The sequence below is a fragment of the Bos mutus genome, chromosome 26 (assembly GCF_027580195.1).
Source record: "Bos mutus isolate GX-2022 chromosome 26, NWIPB_WYAK_1.1, whole genome shotgun sequence".
NCBI lineage: Eukaryota > Metazoa > Chordata > Mammalia > Artiodactyla > Bovidae > Bos > Bos mutus.
Window position 1 is genome coordinate 49,587 of NC_091642.1, and position 23,651 is coordinate 73,237.

Sequence of the window (23,651 nt, forward strand, 5' to 3'; positions counted from 1 at the left end):
CCTTGCCAGAGTTAAGTTATATGGTCCTACTCACAGAAAAGGAAGGCAGGGAAATGCAGGTTAACTGTGCTCTCAAAAGAAAACAAAAGTGAGTTTTTGTGTACACACAGCCAGTCTCTGATATACACGATTTCTCCCCTGTGTGAGTTATCTGATGTTTGCTGAGGTCTGATTTCTGGCAAAAGGTTTTTCCACATTCATTACATTCATAGGGCTTCTCTCCTGTGTGAGTTCTCTGATACGCAGTAATGGCTAACTTCTAGAAGAAAGTTTTCCAACATTCTTTATATCCATAGGGCTTCATTCCTGTGTGTGTTCTCTGATGTCTACTGAGGGTTGACTTTCCACAAAAGGTTTTCTGACATTCATTACATTTATAAGGTTTCTCACCTGTGTGAGCTCTCTGGTATACAATGAGTTTTGACTTCTGGTAGAAAGCTTTACCACATTCTTTACATTCACATGGTTCCTCACTTGTGGGAAGTCTCAGAGGTACAGTGAGTTTTGGCTTCACATAGAAGGATTTCCCACATTTATTACATTTATAAGATCTGTCTCTTGTTTGGGTTTTCTGATGTACTGGGAGGGCAGGCCAGAGACCAAAGCATTTCCCATATTCTTTGCAGGCATAAGGTCTCTCTCCTGTGTGAGTTCTCTGATGTGCAGTGAATACTGATTTCTTATGCAAGGTTACCACAATCATTGCACTCATGAGGTGTCTCCCTATTGTGAATCCTTTGATGAACAGTGAAGGTTGACTTCTGGCAGAAGGATTCCTCACATTCACTACATTCGTAGGGCTTTTCCCCCGTATGGATTCTCTGATGAATAGTAAGGGCTGATTTATGGCAGAAGAACTGCCCACATAGATCACATGCATATGGTTTCTCTCCTGTATGAGTTCTCTGATGTTTAGAGAGATTAAACTTTTTATAGAAAGTTTTACCACATACATCACATTCAAAAGTTCTGTCTACTAGCTGAACTCTCTGAAGCTCAGTGAAATGTAATTTCTTTCAGAAATTATTCCCACTTCGATTACATTCATGCTGCTGCTCCTGGAAGTCAGTTCTGTGAAGATTCAACGGTGTTGGTTTCTCACAAAAGGAGGCATCACTTTGCTGACAAAGGTCCGTCCAGTCAAAGCTATGGTTTATCCAGCAGTCATGTATGGATGTGAGAGTTGGACCATTAAAAAGCTGAGTGTCAAAATATTGCTGCTTTTGAACTGTGGTGTTGGAGAAGACTCTTGAGAATATGGGAATACAGAGAAGAAATCAAGAGAAGAAATCATCAGAGAGGCTGTGACAGAAGCTAATGGGCAAGAATTTCCAGGAGATCAGGGACAGTAACTTCAGGATGGCCAAAGGTTCAAGTAAGGGAAAGATTATAGCATAGTCATCAAAACTTACTATAATTTAGGATATTGGTGACCTTGAGAAGAAATTAATTAAGAACCATTCAGAGTAGGTTAAGGTGCAAAAGAGCAGTGGGAACATTTGCCAGAAAATACAACGTTGAACAGTATGCTATACAACCTTCATATATCAACTAGCTGAGAGAAATGTATGGAGAATTAGTCAAAGAACCTGAGTCAGCTCAATCCTCCAGACATTCAACAGTTTGTCTGTGTACCAAGTAGGGCCTTCCAAAAGCTGTCTGGGGCCACACTATTTTAGCAAGTCCAGAAAAATCTTTTCAGCAAGTTCTCCTTCAACACTAGGTAACTAACTGTCACCACTGCAGAATGCATGCTAAGTGTTTATTTCCAGACTGACTGACAGTGAGACACTGTCCACTCCACTTCAGATTTCTGTGCCTGCAATTATCATGTCTCAGGAGAATGCAGCACTCTCTCTCCTAAGGGTCCCTTCTGACCAGGCAACAGCCGTATCTGTGCTTTTGCCATCGCACTCATCTTGGATGACTCGAAGCTCATATTACCTGCCTATATTCACAAGCCACCTCTATCTTATTTATGTATATTGCCCTGAAGCTAAATTTTACTTATCTTCACTTCCCTATTTCATTTAAGGACCGTCAAAAAGCTCATGTAGCAAAATATAAAACAAGTTAAGGAAAAAACCAACTCACCAGAGGTGTATTCATTTTCTGCTGTTCTTAAAAACACATAGAGAACTCTGGAAATAGAGTTGACAGAGAAGGTTAATGGAGGCATGTCAACTGAAATTTTAAAAGATGCTTATTTAAATAGTGGTTGTTGTTTTATTTAAACAATGGCTGCCTCTCTGTATTGATTTCCCTGTGAAGTTCCCTACAAATGACATGGGCTTTGCCATCTGACTTATGTTGGCTATAAGAACATATGATGCAAACACAGATGAAAAACACTTTTTCACTAGAGCCTGCTTTCTGTGAACACTGTCATCGCATGAAGAAACCTGGGGCTAGACTGCTAGGGACATGTGGTTTAGCCAACAGCCAGCACAAACTACCAAAGTAAATGAAGTCATTTTGAACCAAACAGCTTCCTCAGTCAGGGAACCAGATGACTACAGCTTCACTTGTGAACCAGACATAGCAACTGACCAGACTAGCATAGGAACTGACCAATTAATTGAGCCCAAGATGCTAAACCACACACCTAGGATTGTATATGGAATCAGAAAAAAAAAAAAATGGTACAAATGAAACTATTTATAAAACAGAACTAGAGTCACAGATGTAGAAAACAAACTTAAGTTACCAAGGGGAAAGAAGCAGAGGAGGGATAAATAGGGAGATTGGAGCAGACATTGCCTTTCTTTGGTATTGGAATGAAAACTGACCTTTTCCAGTCCTGTGGCCACTGCTGAGTTTTCCAAATTTGCTGGCATATTGAGTACAGCACTTTCACAGCATCATCTTTCAGGAATTGAAATAGCTCAACTGGGAATTCCATCACCTCCACTAGCTTTGTTCGTAGTGATGCTTCCTAAGGCCCACTTGACTTCACATTCCAGGATGTCTGGCTCTAGGTGAGTGATCACACCATCATGATTATCTTGGTCGTGAAGATTTTTTTTGTACAGTTCCTCTATGTGTTCTTGCCACCTCTTCTTAATATCTTCTGCTTCTGTTAGGTCCATACCATTTCTGTCCTTTATCGAGCCCATCTTTGCATGAAATGTTCCCTTGGTATCTCTAATTTTCTTGAAGAGATCTTTAGTCGTTCCCATTCTGTTGTTTTCCTCTCTTTCTTTGCATTGATCGCTGAGGAACGTTTTCTTATCTCTCCTTGCTATTCTTTGGAACTCTGCATTCAGATGCTTATATCTTTCCTTTTCTCCTTTGCTTTTCGCTTCTCTTCTGTTCACAGCTATTTGTAAGGCCTCCCCAGACAGCCATTTTGCTTTTTTGCATTTCTTTTCCATGGGGATGGTCTTGATCCCTGCCTCCTTATTTAACTTATATGCAGAGTACATCATGAGAAACGCTGGGCTGGAAGAAGCACAAGCTGGAATCAAGACTGCCGGGGGAAATATCAAGAACCTCAGATATGCAGATGACACCATCCTTATAGCAGAAAGTGAAGAGGAACTAAAAAGCCTCTTGATGAAAGTGAAAGAGGAGAGTGAAAAAGTTGGCTTAAAGCTCAACATTCAGAAAACTAAGATCATGGCATCTGGTCCCATCACTTCATGGAAAATAGATGGGGAAACAGTGGAAATAGTGGCAGACCCCATTTTTTGGGCTCCTAAATGATTGAAGCCATGAAATTAAAAGATGCTTACTCCTTGGAAGGAAAGCTATGACCAACCTAAATAGCATGTTAAAAAGCAGAGACATTACTTTGCCAACAAAGGTCCATCTAGTCAAGGCTATGTTTTTTCCAGTGGTCGTGTATGGTTATGAAAGTTGGACTGTGAAGAAAGCTGAGTGCAAAAGAATTGATGCTTTTGAACTGTGGTGTTGGAGAAGACTCTTGAGAGTCCCTTGGACTGCAAGGAGATCCAACCAGTCCATTCTAAAGGAGATCAGTCCTGGGTGTCCTTTGGAAGGACTGATGCTAAAGCTGAAACTCCAGTACTTTGTCCACCTCATGCGAAGAGTTGACTCATTGGAAAAGACTCTGATGCTGGGAGGGATTGGGGGTAGGAGGAGAAGGGGACGACAGAGGATGGGGTGGCTGGATGGCATCACCAACTCGATGGACATGAGTTTGAGTGAACTCCGGGAGTTGGTGTTGGACAGGGAGGCCTGGCGTGCTGCAATTCGTGGGGTCTCAAAGAGTAGGACATGACTGAGCGACTGAACTGAACTGAACCCCTACCCCTAACCCCATCCACTCCCCAATCTTTTTTATAAGGCATAAATACCCTGACAAACCATTCCTGAACAGAAAGAACTACCAGGAAGAGAGGGCATCATCGTATCCCTGGATATCAAATTTGAGGGTAAAACAGGTGTGAGAGTGTTCAGATCACAGAAATGATGAGTACAGAATGATGGAATGGGAATATTTAGGGAGCACTGTAGACAGATTCTTTCAGCTGTGACAGGTTATCCCTCCATTCCAGACCACACTCTAAAGATCTCTCCAATAAGTAACATTTCCGTAGCCTTTGCCAAGCCCAGTGGTAAAGAATCTGCTGCCAATGCAGGAGACACAAAAGATGCAGGTTTGTTCCCTGGGTTGGGAAGAGCCCTTGGAGAAAGAAATGGCAGTCACTTCAGTATTCTGGCCTGGAAATTCCATGGACAGAGGAGGCTGGTGGGTTACAGTCCATGGGGTCTCAAAGAGTTGGACACGACTTAGCAACTGAACAACAACAACCCCTCTCAGCCCAGTTCAGGCCTTCTGTGCTCAGCAGGCTACACAGCGCATTAGGGGACCTGACACTTCACCTGCTGAAAAGCCCCCACAAACAGCTGCCACATAGGAGGATTCTGCCTGCACTTCACCTTGACTTCTCTGGGAAGCCGGTGCAGCTCACTAGTCCTTAAAGGTGTTCCCACTACAGATGAGCAAACCGAATGTTACAGAATGTGAAGTGAAGTGTTAGTCACTCAGTTGTGTCTGACTCTGTGACCCTACGGACTGGGGCTTGCCAGGCTCTTCTGTTCATGACATTCTCCAGGCGAGAATACTAGAGTGGGTAGCCATTTCCTTCTCCAGGGGATCTTCCTGACCCAGGGATCGAACCCTGGCCTCCTGCATTGCAGGCAGACTCTTTACCATCTGAGTCACCAGAGAAGCTCTTTCAATGTCATAGAGGTTCACGACATTGCCAGGCTGAGTTGGACAGTGAACGTGGCCTGCAGGCTTCCCATGCTCGCTCGCTCGGTCCTCAGGCCAGCCCCAGCCTAGTCAACACCTTGAACTCCACTCCCAGGTCACAAAGCCTCCAGATGCGGGCACCCGGCAGTGCACAGCAAACCTTTTTCTGACCCTGCAACACTCCAAGCGAAGTGCAAGCTGGCCCTTCCCAGGTTGGGAACATCAACAATAGACACCTGTTTCTCACAGTTCTGGAGCTTGCGTAGTCCAAGAGTGAGATGCCAGCAGGTTCAGTGTCTGGAGAGAGCCTGCTTCCTCATTGAAGGCAGCTTCAGTGTGACCTCCCATGGCAGGGGAAAGGCAGCTATGTGGGGTCTCTTACATAAGGGCACTAATCCCAGTCAGGAGAACTCTGACCTAATCGGCTCCCAAAGGTCGAAGCTCCTGATACTGTCACACTGGGGGCTAGGGCTTCCACATATGAATTTGGGGGAGGTACACATGGTCCGTCTATATAGAACTTGTGATGGGGCTTTTAAAAGTAATTCTGATAACAGCTTAGAATGGAGGGGAGAGTTGTAGAGAAAACTTTCACTTCTTAGAGCATTTTTCACATTCATGTACAAAATATTGCCAGATGTATGGGTGATAAAGACCATATTGAAAAGGTCTTGGAAGGAAATAAGGAAAAGTTTATTGGACAATGGAGAAAAGGTGATACTTGTAATAAAGTGGTAAAGAACTTGGCCTAACTGTGTTCAAGGCACAGTGTTTTGTGGAAGGCAGAACTGTTTAAATGGTTTAAAAATGAAATTGGATATATAGCATAGAGTGAACAAGACCTGGTGACTGAAAAACAACCACATATTTGTTGATCACATTTTCATAGTGCCAGTGGAGCAAACCGGTTCCTTCTAATTGCTTATAACAAAGCGCAAGGAGAGAGGAGTGACTCAGAGATGGCATTACCGAACAAGAAGGAGCAAGAACTTAAATGTTTGGGAGGCTCTTAGCCTAGAGGGCAGAGAGAATGAAAACCACAGTCACAGAAAACTAACCAAATTGACCAAATGGACCACAGTCTTGTCTAACTCAATGAACTATGAGCCATGCCATGTAGGGCCACCCAAGACAGACGGGTCATGGTAGAGAGTTCTGACAAAACGTGACCCACCGGAAAAGGGAATGGCAAATCACTTCAGTATTCTTGCCTTGAGAACCCCATGAACAGTACGAAAAGGCAAAAAGATATGACACTGAACGATAAACTCCCAAGTCAGTAGTATGCTACTGGAGAAGAATAGAGAAATAACTTCAGAAAGAACAAAGCCACAGTGAAAACAATGCCCAGTTGTGGATGTGACTGGTGATGGAATTAAAGTCCAATGCTGTAAAGAACAATATTGCATAGGAACCTGGAATGTTAGGCCCACGAATCAAGGTAAGTTGGGAATGGTCAAACAGGAAATGGCAAGAGTGAACATCAACATTTTAGGAATCAGTGAACTAAAATGGACTGAAATGGGTGACTTTAACTCAGATGACCATTATATCTACTACTGTGGGCGAGAATCCCTTACAAGAAATGGAGTAGGCCTCAGAGTCAACAAAAGAGTTGGAAATGCAGCTCTTGGGTGCAATGTCAAAAATGATAGAATGATCTCTGTTCATTTCCAAGGCAAACCGTCCAATATCACAGTCATCCAAGTCTATGCCCCAACCAGTAATGTTGAAGAAGCTGAAGTTGAATGGCTACATGAGGACCTACAAGACCTTCTAGAAATAACATTTTTTTTTAAGTCCTTTTCCTCATAGGGGATTGGAATGCAAAAGTAGGAAGTCAAGACATACCTGGAGTAATAGGCAAGTTTGGCCTTGGAGTACAAAATGAAGCAGGGCAAAGGCCAACAGAGTTTTGCCAAGAGAATGCACTAGTATAGCAAACACCCTGCTCCAACAACACAAGAGAAGACTCTCCATATGGACATCACCAGATGGTCAACACCGCAATCAGATTGATTATATTCTTTGCAGCTGAAGATGAAGAAGCTCTACATAGTCAGCAAAAACAAGACCAGGAGCTGACTGTGGCTCAGATCATGAACTCTTTATTGCAAAATTCAGACTTAAATTGAAGAAAGTAAGGAAAACCACTAAACCATTCAGGTATGACCTAAATCAAATCTCTTATGATTACACAGTGGAAGTGACAAATAGATTCAAGGGATTAGATCTGATAGACAGAGCACCTGAAGAACTATGGACAGCAGTTCCTGACATTGTACAGGAGGAAGTCATCAAGACCAACCCCACCCAAGAAAAAGAAATTCAAAAAGGCAAAATGGCTGTCTGAGGAGGCCTTACAAATAGCTGTGAAAAGAAGGGAAGAGAAAAGCAAAGGAGAAAAGGAAAGATATACCCATCTGAATGCAGAGTTCCAAACAACAGCAAGGAAAGATAAGAACCTTCCTCAGTGATCAGTGCAAAGGTATAGAGGAAAACAATAGAATGGGAAAGAGTAGAGATCTCTTCAAGAAAATTAGAGATACCAAGGGGACAGTTCATGCAAAGATGGGCACAATAAAGGACAGAAATGGTATGGACCTAACAAAAGCAGAAGATATTAAGAAAAGGTGGCAAGAATACACAGAAAAACTATACAAAAATGCTCTTAATAACCCAGATAACCACAATGGTGTGATCACTCACCTAGAGCCAGACATCCTGTAATGCGAAGTCAAGTGGGTCTTAGGAAGCATCACTACTAACAAAGCTAGTGGAGGTGATGGAATTCAAGCTAAGCTATTTCAAATCCTAAAAGATGCTGCTGCTAAAGTGCTGCACTCAATATTCCAGCAAATTCAGAAAACTCAACAGTGGCCACAGGGCTGGAAAAGATCAGTTGTCATTCCAATCCCCAAGAAAAGGCATTCCCAAAGAATGTTCAACTACCACACAACTGCACTCATCTCACAAGCTTGCAATGGGCTTCCCTGGTGGCTCAGCTGGTAAAGAACCTGCCTGCAGTGCAGGAGACCTGAGTTCGATCCCTGGGTTGGAAAGATCCGTTGGAGAAAGGAAAGACTACCCACTCCAGTATTCTGGCCTGGAGAATTCCATGGACTGTACAGTCCATGGGGTCGCAAAGAGGTAGACACAAGTGAGCAACTTTCCCTTTCACACGTCAGCAAAGTAATGTTCAAAATTCTCCAAGCGAGGCGTCAACAGTATGTGAACCGAGAAAAGGCAGAGGAAACAGAGATCAAATTGCCAACATCTGTTGGATCATCGAAAAAGCAAGAGAGTTCCAGACAAATATCGACTTCTGCTTTATTGAATACACCAAAGCCTTTGACTGTGTGGGTCACAAAAAACTGTGGAAGATTCTTCAAGAGATGGGAATACCAGACCACCTTACCTGCCTCCTGAGAAATCTGTATGCAGGTCAAGAAGCAACAGTTAGAACTGGACATGGAACAGCAGACTGGTTCCAAATAGGAAAAGGAGTACATCAAGGCCATGTATTGTCACCTTGCTTATTTAACTTATATGCAGCGTAGATCATGTGAAATGCAGGACTGGATGAAGCACAAGCTGAAATCAAGATTGTCGGTAGAAATATCAATAACCTCAGATATGGAGATGACACCACCCTTATGGCAGAAAGTGAAGAGGAAATGAAGAGCCTCTTGATGAAAATGAAAGAAGAGAGTGAAAAATCTGACTTCAAACTCAGCATTCAAAAAACTAAGATCATGGCATCCCATCACTTCATGGCAAATAGATGGGGAAACAATGGCAACTGTGACAGCCTTTATTTTCTGGGCTCCAAAAATCACTGCAGATGGTGATGGCAGCCATGAAATTAAAAGATGCTTGCTCCTTGGAAGAAAAGCTATGACAAACCTAGACAGCATATTAAAAAGCAGAGACATTACTTTTCTGAGAAATGTCCATCTAGTCAAAGCTATGGTTTTTCCAGTAGTCATGTACAGATGTGAGAGTTGGACCATAAAGAAAGCTGAGCACCAGAGAACTGATGCTTTTGAACTCTGGTGTTGGAGAAGACTCTTGAGAGTCCCTTGGACTGCAAGGAGATCCAACCAGTCCATCCTAAAGGAAAGCAGTCCTGAATATTCATTGGAAGGACTGATGTTGAAGCTGAAACTCCAATACTTTGGCCACCTGATGCGAAGAACTGACTCATTTGTTAAGACCGTGATGCTGGGAAAGATTCAAGGCAGGAGGAGAAGGGGACAACAGAGGATGAGATGGTTGGATGGCATCACCGGCTTTTGGACATGAGTTTGAACAAGCTCCAAGAGTTGGCGATGGACAGGGAGATCTGATGTGCTGCAGTCCAGGTGTGCTGGGGTCATAGAGTCAAACATGACTGATTGACTGAACTGAACCGAACTGATTGAAAAAATATATATCCATGTTTGGAAGAGAAGATCAAGGGTGTGACTCAGTGTCCCTTGGATAAGGAAATTAGTATTGGGTGTGAACTGGGAATTAATCAGCTACCTCAGCAGGAAAACTGCCAATTTGGAGTGAAGATGGGAAGCAACCAATAAATGCTGTTGGGCTTCGTGGATTTTACAGGATGAGATGATAGAGCCATTCAGCTGTGAAGTGTGTTATACTTTTAGACAAGTGACACATGACCCCAAAGGTGACTCAGATCATCAGGGTCGATTCCTTGGTTTCAAAAATGAGAATCTTGGACTTGCTTCCAACAAGATAGACTGTTCCTGTCTGAAGTACTGGAGGCAGGGCTGTCTGACAAAGATCTAGGGGCATGATACCTGCCCAGCAGAGAATCAAGGGTAGGACCTCTGCCCCACTGGCTTCAGCAGGCAGAGCTTCAAGCCAAAAGGGATCCTCAGGCTTTCAGATCTTGTAATTTGCTCTGCTAGGTTTTGGGTTTCCTTGGGACATGACACCACTTTCTTCTTTCTAAGCTATAAGTAAGCTACCTCACATGGAAGGTGGAACTCTGAATATGAAATGGATTAGTGTAAGGACCCTGAGAACAGGAGATGGTCCTGGGTTACCTGGGTGGGCACAATGCTATCACATGATCCTCCTACGTGAGAAGCAGGAGGGTCAATGAGAGACGGGATGAGGCTGCACTGCTGGGGTGTCTCACTTTACTAAGGAGCCTGGGACACACGTGGGACTCGGGTACTGCACCGCGCTCTGAAGCTCTGCATCACACCCGCTCGGCCCTCACACCCCTGGAGGCTGCTCTCACACCCCTTTTACTGACAGGGAAGTCAAGGCAGGAGGTTCCTGGTGTGTGCCCCGTGGATGGGGATAGTGTTCTTGTCCAGAATTATTCTTCTGTCTCACAGATTCTTCTGAGATTCAGGTTATGGAGCTGGTTAATGATTTCCAAGTTTCTGGCTCATTCCACACCAGTCTCCACATGCTTAGAACTTCCCCTTGCAGGCACAAAGTCAGACTTTAATCTTAAGAGATAATAACAGATGTTTATGATGACTCTTCAGATATATTTCAGTCTTAAAATATAGCACAGGATGATACTACTAGAGAGCCTGAAGGAAGAACTTCATATCCTAAGGAAGATAGCCAAAGCTATATTATTTTATTTTTTCTGAACAACAAAATAGCATCTGTTTTCCTCTTTGTGACTCCTTTATAAGACATACTGACTCTGATGACTGGGTAGCTCTATTTTTCTCAGAAGTTTAGTTTAAACTATACTGATATGTTCTTACTTACCATGATTTCTAGGAACTCCAACACAAGCTAAGTCATAGTTTGTGCTAATTAGTTTAATTAGTTTGACACAATCCTTTTGCACTTTGCTTTCAAGTTCTGTCTGAGGAACGTGGCCTGGAAAGCAGTGTCTCTGGCACAGGTGGTTCCCTCTGGAGCCTGGGCTTGTAGAGTCCTCACAGAGGGGATGCAGGGGAGCTCGGGGTTTCAGGGCGTTTGCACCTCACACTTTTGAGCGGGGAATGAGACAGAGTTTGTAACGGGGCGGGATCTTGCCAAACCCAATTGCAATGGGGCTGAGGTCGATATCCTTGGGGTCAACAAGTGACTTCAAGTTAAAGTGCTGCAGGATGGCGGCCAAGAGCAGGAACAGTTCCATGCGAGCCAGGCCTTCTCCAACACACACCCGCTTTCCTGGAGGTGACAAGGACACTAAGACTCTGCTCCAGGCCAGGTAGCAGGGGGAGAGGGGGTGGGAGGAGGCCATGTGTCATGGCACCAAAGCAGAACTGGGCCCCATCTACCCACTGAACGGGGGCCCAGAGTGGATTTCAGTGTAGGAGGATCAGGGCCCCAACCACCAGCTCTCAACTGCATAAACCTGTGGTAGGTTGGGAGAATCGACTCTGCCAGTGCTCAGCCTGACGTCCTAGGGGAAGAAGGGGGGCCCACGGGGAAGCCAGTGCTCTCACACTGAGGGTTACAGTTACAAAGTTGGTCACAGACCTTCCCTCACAGCACACCAAGGGGAGGGCTTCCCGGGGAGGGAAGGCAGCCCTATGACGGGTCCAGGTGACCGAGTACTAGGTTTTTCTCAGTGATCCTTGTTTAAAATTATTGAGAAGCAGGCAATATAGCTGTGAAAGAGTTCACCAAGTTCTATTAAATGAAGTATCTAAGGAGAAAAATGACTCATCCTCAACTCAATCTCAGGACTTCAGTGACAAGATGTCATCTAACCTCTCTGCACAGGGAAGAACACGCTTGGGTCAGGCTGGGGTAAGGCGCACGATGCAGATCACATGTGGAGCAGAGAGTAGGAATCAGGGACAATCCCACGGGAGGTGCTGCCTCTGAATGCTTCTTACCTGCAGAAAACGCCTTAAAATGGTCACTGTACTTGAACTTTCCATTTTCATTCAGAAAGTGCTCTGGTTTAAACTTCTCTGGTTCAGGAAACTCTTGCCTATCGTATAAGACAGAGTCCAGCGTCGGAATTATGACTGTGCCCTGGAGGGAACACAGGCCACCTTGGTCAGTCAGGTTAACATATCACAGGCTTTCATCTGGGGCCCCCAGTTGAATTTTACATTAGACAAATGGTACATTTCCAATTGGAGAAGTTTTTTGCCTAAGGGCAGATAGCAGGTGGAGTCATGACTAAATGGTGATGAGAGTTCTCATCTTCTTGGGCCAGTAGCTTCTCTGAGTGACACATGCAGGGCTGGATGGTACTGTTGTCTGTTCCTGGTTCTGGGACACACCACAGCCCTAGGCACCACCTGAGGAACCCCCTTCCCAGAAGCCCTCATTTCTGGGGTCACCAGGTCCACGCCAGGCCTGCTGGGGGAGGGGCACTCTGCAGGTAGGGATGCTGGCCCAGCCCTTAGTGTTCAGCAACACCTGCCAAGGCAGGGTGTCCTTGGCCCCATCCTGTTCCCTGGAAGGCAGCTGATCTGCTGGGTGTGCACTGCAGGCTCACATCTGACCTTGGGGATGACATATCCTCTGAACACTGTGTCCTGGGTTGCTTTGTGGAGCAGATTGGAGGGAATGAGGTCGATGAATCGCTGAATCTCATGTACCACAGCATCCAGGTAGGGCATGTCCAGCCTGTCCTTGACGGCAGGGATTCGGCTTGGCCCAATCACCCTGTCAATTTCTTCATGAAGTTTCTCTGCCAAGATATGCATGGAATAAATGCATCACTCCAAGCTGGCTCAACACCCATCCATAGACCCAGTAGATGTTTATGGAGCTTCAGATTATTGGGTAATTCATCCGCACATGTCAGCAAGAGCTAAGGTCAGTGAAGTTACGTGCCGTCTACAGCATTTACATGTCTATTTATGGACTCCATTCTCTTAGCTGGTCATGGCTAGTCCAGTGCTTGCCTCCATGCCAGGAGGAGAGGATTAAAAAGGGTCTTGGGGATTTCTAGCAGGAGGAAACTTGTATCAATTGTTACCCCAGGCTGGCTTGTTGCATGCTTCTTCGGAGTATGGAGGCGAATGGAGAGTGGAAACAGACAAGCATGTCGCACTCCTGAAGGGCCTTGGAGGAAGGATTCTGGAAGCCCCTCTCCTGGCAAAAGGAACAGCAGCCTTTGGCAGTTGCTTGGCCTTGCTAGGTTTGAGGTTAACTGTGGGCCTTTGTAATATGTTGAGAGGACTACACAGCGCCCTGCAGTATTGTAACCAAGTGAAAAAATTTCAACACATATAACAATACAGATGGTATTACTTAGCAAATGGTAAATACTTAGTAATTGGTAAATGTAAGAAGCCCTACATGGGATGCTGCACAGCACTCCAGGAAGACTGCAGTCTGGGGCGGGCGGGGAAGCCAGGGAGGTGAGGAGCATCCTCGGCTGGCTCTGCAATCTTTCTTTTCAAGAGCTCCGAGTCAGTACTCCAAAACGTTAACATGTTAAATTTGGCAATGGATGTATAGATGACTGTCATATTTATTTTCTGTCTTTTCCTCTATACTGGAAATTTGTCATAATTAATAAAATAAAACAATTTTGGAGGCTGTGGATCTCCTAGTACAGAGTGGTCAGAGCTCCTTCAAAACTGCCCCAGATGCATATGGGCTTTGCTCTGTGGACTCTGGGCTCCTTTCCCTTACTTTTCTGTCCAATAGAAAGGTGAAGGCCTTGGAGTCAGATGGAGCAGGTCTGACCCTGGATGGGTCACATACCCATGTTCCCGAGGTAATAATTTCATGCCCTTTCACATCAGCCTTCAAGACCACAGTGTATTAAAGGGCTAATGCCCACACCTGGCACACAGCAGGAACCAAATTATTATCATCAGCAAGAGGCATGGCTGAGGTGGTGAGGAGCTCCTTGCAGTGGGGACCCCCACCGCAGCTCTGGGCAGCCCAGTGAAAGGTGGGGGGCTCCAGGCCCGAGCACTGGTGATGGCCCCTCTGCCTCCTCTCCCTTAGTACTGGTGCTGACCAGCCTGCCAACATACAGTGCTGCTCACCTATAGGCTGCGGTGGGGCTGTTTCTAATGCCTGACGCTCTGCGCATGCAGCCCCCAAAGTCACGCCTGATCTACCCCAAGTTCACCTGGTCCAGGTGCTGGGGAGGAGCCCTGGAAAGGAGGGCTGGACCCAGGGCAGCAGGCAGACTTGCAATGCTTTACCAGAGGTTCCTTCTGTGATCCCTCTTCCAATCTGGTGAGATAAGCCAGGAGGTCTTGCTCCTCCCTCCCAGCTCTTCCTGAAAGGCTGGGTCTTAGGGTGATGAGCACATGTTCACTCTCTCATAAACAGATCATGTCCTGGAGTGGATTCTGGAAGTATGGCGTTTCTTCACTGGACTTTCTTTCGCAATCTGGGTGTGTCCGTGGGTGTGGGAGGGCTGAGTGCCAGGTGCCTGTCATGTACAAGAACACTTCCCCCAGAGCGTTCCTCCAGTGACCCCAGTGTCACTCCCTGTTTTGCAGACAGGGAGCTGAAGCCTGAATGTTCCAGGCTGAGGGACACAGGGTCTCCGTCCACGTGTGACAGCCACAATGTCCAGAGTCCTGGCCTATTACTTGTCCTACCTTCAACCTCCGGGTATTTCATGAGAATCAGGAGCCCGTATCGCAGGGTGGTGCTGGTGGTCTCTGTCCCCGCAAAGAGCAGGTCGGCCACAGTCACAGCGATGTTTTCCAAGGTGTACATAGGGTCCACACTGTGTCTTTCCTGTGGATGGGAGACAGGAACTCAATGAGGAAACATCTTCAGGTGGATGAAAAAGAGACCCTGTGTCCCTGAGCAGAGGCGCACCTGCCCGCCCTGCCCGCTCCTCGGGCCCATCCTGCACAGAACCATCAGCTCCATCGCACAGTGAGGGAACCAAGGCTCCCAGCAAAGGACTGTGGGGGCGCTGAGAGACTGGCGATCCTTCTATGCCACCAAGGGCCCTCCTGGGGGCTGAGGCCCTTCCTGGCCCTGTGCCATGACCTCCAGCAGCCCAGGGCTGACTATGGGGCTCCTGCAGGGCTGCCCTCGGCTCCTACTGCCCCCACAGCTGGGCCTTTCAGTCCCAGGAAGCAGGTTATAATGGGAAGAGGGGTGGGAGGGGGCCCAGCAGATGGAGGAGGCTCTCAGACAACTGGAGCAAGTCATACAGGGAAGCCAGGTGTGGCGCTCCAGAGCGTCCTGTGGTGCCAAGGAGAGAGAAGTGTGGCCAGTCTGGGAGGGGACCCAAGAGGATGTCAGGGAGGTTGTGTTAGGAAGGGCTCCACCCCCTGAGGTCGTGCACAATTTGGGAGTTAAGTGCTGAGGAGGAATGCTGAGGGCCTCTCCCCAGATGAGACGCAGTCATTAATTGATCAGAAGTGGTTAAAAAGCATGGGCTGGAGGAAGCCAGTGTGAAAGTCCCACTCACCCAAATCCACACCCCCTAGACAGCTTCCCCAAGAGAAGCCATCTTGTTGGTGAGCTCAACAGACAGCAGAGTGCAGCGTGGCCCAGCAGGCTGGCCGAGTGTCGATGTGTGTGGAGGTCATGCTGAAGCCAGTGCATATGTGTAAAACTGAGAGCATCAGGATGTACCCAGTGTGGGCGGCATGGACACCACAGTGCAAGTCATCATATAAATCTGAAAAAAGCACCCCCTGCCCTGCAAACCCATCTCGTAACAGCCGAGGACTCAGCTCCACCTGGTCCGGAAGCCGTGAACTGTGAGTGTACCTTGGCCATTTCTATCAGCATGGTGTCCAAGAAGCCTCGGGGGCAGCTGGGTTCCAGGGACTTCTGGTAATCCTTCACTCTTTCTAAAGCATAACTTTTTACTTCAGACACATTTTTCAGTAGCTTTCTATGGCTTCCAGGCAGGTACTGTAGGTAGTCTGAGAAATTATTATAAAGCTAGAAAGAGAGGGATGAAGGGAGAGAATTTTCTTACTATACACATTTTTTCTGGATGCAATAGCATTTTGTGTGCCAGGATAATAACCTTCTCCAAACCCAAATTTATGGCTGTCAATATTGTATTATTTGGAACATTTTGGCTAAAAGTATCTTTTTGGGCACTACTCTATGAGTGCCGTGTGAGTTCTGTGGTGGGAACGCGAGCACGTAGGCAGAGGTACTGCCTGTCTAGTGAGGATCAATTTAAAGAGGAAAACAGTAAGTGTCCCAAGGCTAGCTAGGTGGAACCACGGACTCCATGGAAGTCTCCAGAAGGAGCGTTCATGGTATCTAGTCTTGTGTGCCCATCTGTCCACACACACACAAGTGACCCTTCTTATCCTTTTCCTGCTGTAAACCATCAAATTGAAGCAAGGTGCAAAACAGGCAGAAGCGAGGAGAGTGCTTCACCTGGATCCAGGGGCTGCTGAGCAGGTAGAAGTTCTCGTTGAACAGACTCATCAGCCTCAGGCTCGTCTGATCTTTATAGTCAAAGCGTTTGTGGAAGAGGATGTCAGAGATGACATTGTAAGGTGCAAAGCCGACGACAAACGTGGGGTCAAAGGGCTGGCCTGGAAAACAGGGGCGTTGAGAGGGCGCGTGCTGTGGGCCCGGCAGGAGGGGCATTTCCAGTCTTGTGAGGAGACACTCTAGAACCGTGAGAATTCTTGGGACGTGGTGGAAGTGTGAGCCGCTTGGGTTTTCCTTACTTGTCAGTGATTCAGGACACACCAGCTACACGCTCGGTGATCACCTTACCCCCAGGATCAGAGGGGAAACCGCCGTGTGAAGTGGTGTCTGTGGGCTGACGTTGGAGGAGGGTGGGTGTGAGCCCCAGGCTGTACGCACCCTGGGTCTTCCTGAGCACCTCCAGCAGGAAGTGGGCCTCCCTCTGGATCCGCTGCTCATTGCCCTGTTTTCCCATCCCTAAGTCACGGAGGGTGGTCAACGAGAACCGTCGGGTGTCCCGCCAGGTTGATCCATTGTTGAAAATGATCCCTAAGGAGAGGGAGCAGGAGAACCATTACCACAAACGTTTTTCTCAGGAGAAGGAGGGCAGGAGTAATGGGCTCGGCTCTGCAGGGAACACTGAGGGGCCCACTGACCACACAGGGACCAACGCTCTGCTTTGCAGGGAGGCCTTTGGTGTGGAGCCTGGTTTCCTCTGTTGCTCATGTAAGCTCCTCAATCACAGCCTCCTTGCTTCCCTCACTATGTCTTGCGTCCCACCACGATAGGGGGACCATGCCTGACTACCAAGAAGTGCCTCCCGCCTCTTTCCTGCCTCCTGACTAATTCCTTTGAGGCTATTTTGCTTTTGGTGATTTTTTCTTTTTTTTTAACCACCAAAACATTTCGTATTAGGGTGTGTGGCTCAGCTGGTAAAGAATCCACCTGCACTATGGAAAACCTGGGTTCGATTCTTGTATTGGGAAGGTCCCCTGGAGAAGAGAAAGGCTACCCACTCCAGTATTCTGGCCTGGAGAATTCCATGGACTGTATAGTTCCCGGGATCACAAAGAGTCGGCCAGAACTGAGCAACCTTCGCGTGAGAGTAGCAGCACAGCCAATTAACACCACTGTGATGGTTGCAGATGAACAGCGAAGGGACACAGCCACACATATGTTTCCATTCTCTGAAAATCCCCTTCCATCCAGGCTGGCACGTAACATTGCTTTCAGTCATTTTTGACCCTCATGTTACAGATGCCTCGACTTGCACTTTGTGGCTTCACAGCAAGTCCTTACTAACATCCAAGGCTACAGCCAGCAGACCTCGAGATGTGGGAAGCCCTCAAGCTGCTTCCCGCCTGCATGTCCAGGTCTGAGGAAGGCCGTGGCCCCAGTCTTTCCTGAAGGAAGTCTGGCCAGGCCCGAGAGGATACCTGGATGGCCTGCAGAGGAAGCACCAGAGGGGCTGGAAGAAGAGGTGTGTGATCCAAGGAGGCAGCCACGCAGACAAGCCCACGGATGGAGAGCATGACCACTGACGGGTGTGTGGGCATTGAGGAGGCCCATTTACAGATACTCTTCACCAAGTTAAAAGTACAGGTAGGACTGAGCTCAGGGTCATGCATTCAGGTGTCCTGGCACTGATTCCTGTGGGGCATTGTATAATGGACCAAGTGGAAGCTGGGTATGCAGCAGAGCAGCCCAAGAGGGCACCTAGGGAAGGGACATTCCAAACTCATGGGTGTCTACTCCCTCAGCCTGGCTGGGCCCCGGGCAGCTCTGCCCTCCACGTTGCTGGCCCAGGACACAGGGCAGACAAGCAAGGATGCCAGGGTGTGCTGAGGAGGCTGGAGAATGGGGCAGAGGCTGTGCCCCAAGGCCTAAGGGCCTGAGGCGCTAGAGGAAAGGCAGGAAGGAGAGGTGCTGGGGGCCGCTCTGAAGAGCACGTGGTGAGGAGAGGAGGTGGCTGAGGAGGGAGGGGCAGGGAAGAAGGGAGTTTAAAAATGTTTTGGGGAGAATTGTGTAGAAAGAAAAGAAGATACAGAAAAATGTAAGAAGAGACAAAGAGAAAGAGAGATACAGAGGCAGAGATGGTGAGCCACAGAGACATGCAGGTAAAGAGACAGATCCCAGAGGAGCGCCATTGTTTGGGACCAAACAGGCAGAAACGGAGGCAAGGAAGCTCCCCTTCCAGAGCCTTGCAGACTGAAATGATGGGCGGCCCTCTCAGCACATTGACACGCAGCTGCTGCTCCATACTATGGTAACCGAGACCATTCACGTCATTGTTCCTGGGGACCACAGACCTGCTCCAATGGCTGGCTGATGTGCAGGGTCAGCCCCAGGCTGTGTGGACATGCAGTGCGTGTCCCACAGTGTGGCACAGGCAGGATGCAGTCAGGCGCCTTGTGTCCCAGCCGCAGGACGGGGAAGCCGGCTCTGCCTGACCACTTCCAGGGGCACGTGACTTGCACCAGGCCTCCCTGACCCCCCCTGACCATGGTAAAGCTCTTTGACTCCAGAACTCCTGCCCTCCCAGGGCTCTCCTCCAGTAAACCTCCTCTGTGTAAATGACAAAGCTTAGGTGCTTAATTTGGTTTCAGGAGCTCCTAAGAAGAAAAACAAAAGCACAGTATCTAAGACAGACAATCAAATGCCTCAGAAATGCAGACTGGAAAAATAAGGCAAGAAGTCCATATACAACTGTAAGCACATCAGTTTGGAAATTCTCCATAAAATGAGTTTTCCAGAAGCTCATCACCAAAATTGACTCAGGAAGAAGTGAGGGTTCCAAGTTATGTGGTAGAAGGGATGCTGTTTCACACTAATCTGCTTTAGAATCTCACTTAAACACCAGAGAGCAAGCAGCCAAGGACAAGCGGCTGAGGTCGGAGGACAGCAGGGGCCAGGAGCCCTCAGAGCTGGGAGGGCAGGAGGGGCACCCCCACCAGCCAGTGTCCCCAGCCCTCCCAGGACCTCCCAGGAGATGCAGATGGTAGAGTCTGAAGTCAGGACTCTGGAAAATACTCCAATAAAGACCAGTTAGATCCCCAGGCCTTCTCCCCTGCATAGGGAACTCTTGAGTCTGGAGCCTGGGGACTGGGAGAGGCAGAGGAAAGAGGGGTCACAGGGACATCTCAGCGCCCTCTTCCTGATCTAAGAACAGCCCCGGGTGGGACATCAGAGGCCCCCTCAATAGACAGGTGGGTGCCATTCGTGGGTGAGGGACCTCAGTAGATGGAGCCCCAACACCCTGGAGCAGTTGAAGCTGTGAGTGGAAACAGCTCCCGGGAGAGACTGGGGACCCAGGGAGGCGGAAAGGTCTGTGGAGGCAGGCACTGCTGGGCCAGACAGCAGAAGCAGCTTCCTCTGGCCTGTTTCTCTATGAATATGTCTGTCTTGCTGGTCAGTGGGTGGATATTCCAGGTCTTGTCCACTCTGGTGTGCAAGGTTCATGCAGTAGCTTTCATCAAAACACGCAGAGCAATGACTGAATGAACCAATCATCCCCTGACTTGTCTGTGGGTCACATCACCTTTCTGTCTTCAGCAAGTTGTTACTATCACTTCAGGGCCTCCCCCAACACCCCCCCAGCACCCCAACCCCGAGTGGGACACACCATTGTTCTTGTGCTCCTGGAACCCAGGGTTTTCTCCTCTGCCAGAAAACTCGTTCTTGTAGTCAAGCAGGACCTCCTTCACGGGCTTGTAGCCATGCACGACCACGGCACGCTGAGAGCCCAGGTACAGGGTGAACACCGGCCCGTACCTCTCTGCCAGCTGCGGAGACCAACAGGCCGTGGGGTGAGCCGCGCTGCCTCCAAGGGGAGGCCCATGCTTTAACGTGATCCCCAAGGCCACTGTTGTTGACCAGGAGAACCCAGAGCAACCTGGGGAAGGCCCTCCCCACTGCGGCTTCTTCCACAGGCAGCGCATCCCGGTGCAGGCACGCTTGGCCACGCACCGGGCTGCACCTCGTTCCCCTCCCTCCCAGACACAGTTAAGTCGGAAGGCCTGGCTGATTCCTCGCGTCCTCCTGAGGTCTCTCCGCGTGACTGCCCCCACCACCTCCAGTCTGCTGTTCCTAGTCAAGGTCCTGGACCCTACAATGCTGTTGGACACCCTGGATCTGAACTGTCCAGAGTCCCCAAGCCCGTCTTTCCCCCTGGAGCGTGACGCTCATCAGTGCCTTGTAAAGCGGCTCTGTGCCCTAGGACACTCTTTTGTTAACTCTTTTAATAGATTCATCAACGCATTTAGCTTCTAGAGTTATGAGCTCATTCACTGGTCACAACAAATGCAGTAAGAGGTGTGTGTCGGGGTCAAACACCTCACTTTTCCTCCTGTTCTTTGGCACCTAAGGAGAGCTGCAGACTGATGCCCAGCCGGTGTGCGTCAGGTGTCAGCGCAGGTCCCTCCTTGCACAGCAGCGGCAGGCAGCAGCCACAGCCACACCGGGCTGCCAAGCCACCCAACGACAAGGCAGTTAGCACTGCTCAAGCAGGGCCTCTGGTTAACCATGACCAGTGCCCACTGAGCAGCATGCCCAAGCTGCATCGGTAGCATAACATTTGGATTATCACTCTTGGGTGGTATTGGTAATTCAGTTGATTCACAACAAGCTGGTATTGAATTATTATTTGTCTGAGAGTGAGTTGAATGCACACATATTACATCTAATTTCTGAATTCTCCCCCCTCAAATCAACAATATTTCTCTTACCCTGGTGAAGGATTTGGGAATGTTCTTAATATCCAGTTGTAAAAGATTCCCGATGATGGGCAGTGGGAAAGGGCCAGGGGGCAGTTTCCAGCTGCTGTAGATGTGCTTCCAGATGGAGATGAACAGCAGGGTGGCCATCCACACCAGCAGGGCGACCGTGATGCCCAGGGCGGCCATGGTGCCCTTGGGGGATCTGCCGACTTTTGAGGATGCTCCCATGGAGAGGCAAAGCTTTTATAATGCATTCTTGAGAAGGAGGGTGAGCAGCTGACCAATGCCACCTTCCTTATCCTCCAGCCCAAGACATTAGTTTATTATTAGCTGCTGTTGGCCATCATTTCAAAGGCTGATCCCTTCAGTGGCAACTCATTAGAACTTTATCCAGGAACCCACATGGCCATGCCTGGGCTCTGCCAACACTGGCTGCTGACACCTGCACCAATGTCAGTAAACACAGCATCCAGGGGAGCTCCACCAGCCCATAGGTCAGAGTGTGGGGTGGGGGCCTGTCCTCCCTTTGGCATTGGGTGGACAAGGAGGAGTAAGGTCCTATTTACATGGGTTTGTTTCTGATAGGATTTATGTAAGGCAACATCAATTCTGTGCCGATCATTTCCATGGCAAAATGCCTGACCTCCTGGTGCAATTCTCAACCCCTGAGCAAGAGTTTTGTCTGAGCAGCCCCAATGGTACTGAATCACCAGCAGCCAAACTCCTGGCCAGAGAAGAAAAATTCAGCACCCGAATGTTAGTCCACTTTGTCAAATCAACTGGCAGATTCAGTAGAGGGGAAAAAAGAAGAGTTGACCAATTGTGAAAAAGTTAATCTCTGACTATTAAAAAAGGTACATGTTCATTATAGAAAATTGGGGGATAATTACTGTTTAGAAGCATTTTGTCAAATTCTAAAATCAAAAATATTAGAATTTTTATTGTGTATGTTAAAATCAATGAGCTGAGTAGACTTTGTGTTTTAAAATGTCCTATATTTATTTGTGTAGGATACCACAGAGCTCCAAATTGCTTCTTTTTTTTTTTTTTTAGATAAATTTTTATTGTATATATTACATAGGAAATTACATATTTATAAGTATTGGGGAAGTAGTAGATACCTTTTTTAAAACCTATCTATATGCCTCACAGTGTTTTAGGCACTTAACATGTTCTCACTAATCTAAATGGCATAACTAATTAAATAGACACTTATTTTTTTCCCATCTTCTAGGTAAGAAAACAAATTAAGAGAGGCTATTACTCTTCTGAGGTCATACAGCTAAAAATATTGTGATACTGACTCTAAAACATATACATTGGGTTGACCAAAAACAAAAATTTCATTTAGGTTTTTTCATAAGTTCTTAATCCAAATGAACTTTTGGCCAACCCCATACTTGCCTTGATTGGGCATTCTGCCTTTTTCTAAGTACAGAGGATATTATATTATAATAATGTCACTTTAAAAACATTTATATGACATATAAATTACCTTATTCATGTGCACATTCTAATATATTTAATGAATAAATGAACTTGTAAGTTTAGAAATGGTGCATGGTATAATAGTAAATACCATGTTATTGCACAAACTATTTAGAAATTGTTGTGATCACAGTTGTTGATCAAGAATTGATTGCACTGAATAGATGTGTTACTGAGTCCAAGCTCATATTGCTCACTGCATGATAGGCAAATAATTTGATAGACAAGGTATGGAGGCAAGGAATAGTGATTTTATTTGAAAAGCCAGCACACTAAGAAAATAGCAGACTAGTGTCCTAAAGAATCATCTTCCTCGGATCAGAATTCAAGCTTACTTTATACTAAAAGGGGAGCAGCTGTGACTGATTGCTGCAAACTTTTCAGTGTTGGCCAGATTCTGGAGAGGATGAATCCTTTGCTCTTGCAGATGCCCATGTAGATATGGTCATAATGCTTCTGTAAACCTCCAGCAAGAGAAATGCTATTTTCATTTTATAGCCTTTTATCTCTATATAAAAGAAAAGTGTTATATCCTTAAAGGTAAAGCCTGAGAGGCAGAACCTTGAGAATGAGCTATCATGTACTTTTCAGGCTATCGGTGACATTTTTTACAAAGCTGAAAAGCAGAGCCAGCATGACTAAGTACAGACAACAGAGAAAAAGGTTTTAAAAAAATAGGGTCAAAATGGAGTCAGTTTTATTCTTCCCTGTTACAGATGTACTGCTGCTGCTGTTGCTGCTGCCAAGTCGCTTCAGTCGTGTTAACTCTGTGCGACCCCATAGACGGCAGCCCATCAGGCTTCCCCGTCCCTGAGATTCTCCAGGCAAGAACACTGGAGTGGGTTGCCATTTCCTTCTCCCAAATTGCTTCTTTTATAATGTTCTGGGTATTTTACAGA

At 47.2% G+C, this 23,651-nt stretch overlaps 1 protein-coding gene across 1 annotated transcript; it reads right to left on the reverse strand.

Moving 5' to 3' along the window:
• Window positions 1-11,189: 11,189 nt before the first annotated feature.
• Window positions 11,190-21,450, reverse strand: CYP2E1 (cytochrome P450 family 2 subfamily E member 1). The gene is made up of 9 exons (XM_005906894.3): window positions 21,274-21,450; window positions 20,172-20,331; window positions 16,949-17,098; window positions 16,511-16,671; window positions 15,881-16,057; window positions 14,746-14,887; window positions 12,676-12,863; window positions 12,055-12,196; window positions 11,190-11,380 (listed from the first exon to the last, which is right to left on the reverse strand). Exons 1-9 carry the CDS (start codon window positions 21,448-21,450, stop codon window positions 11,190-11,192), a joined length of 1,488 nt encoding a protein of 495 aa, XP_005906956.2.
• Window positions 21,451-23,651: the final 2,201 nt, after the last annotated feature.

Excerpts from the sequence above, each read along its gene's own strand:
- CYP2E1 (XM_005906894.3), bottom strand. The coding sequence starts at position 21,450 with ATGGCCGCCCTGGGCATCACGGTCGCCCTGCTGGTGTGGATGGCCACC. Across the intron at positions 17,099-20,171 it reads CCAGGAGCACAAGAACAATG|GGATCATTTTCAACAATGGA; the intron begins GTGTGTCCCACT and ends CCCTCTCCTTAG. Across the intron at positions 16,672-16,948 it reads GGTGCTCAGGAAGACCCAGG|GCCAGCCCTTTGACCCCACG; the intron begins GTGCGTACAGCC and ends CCTGTTTTCCAG.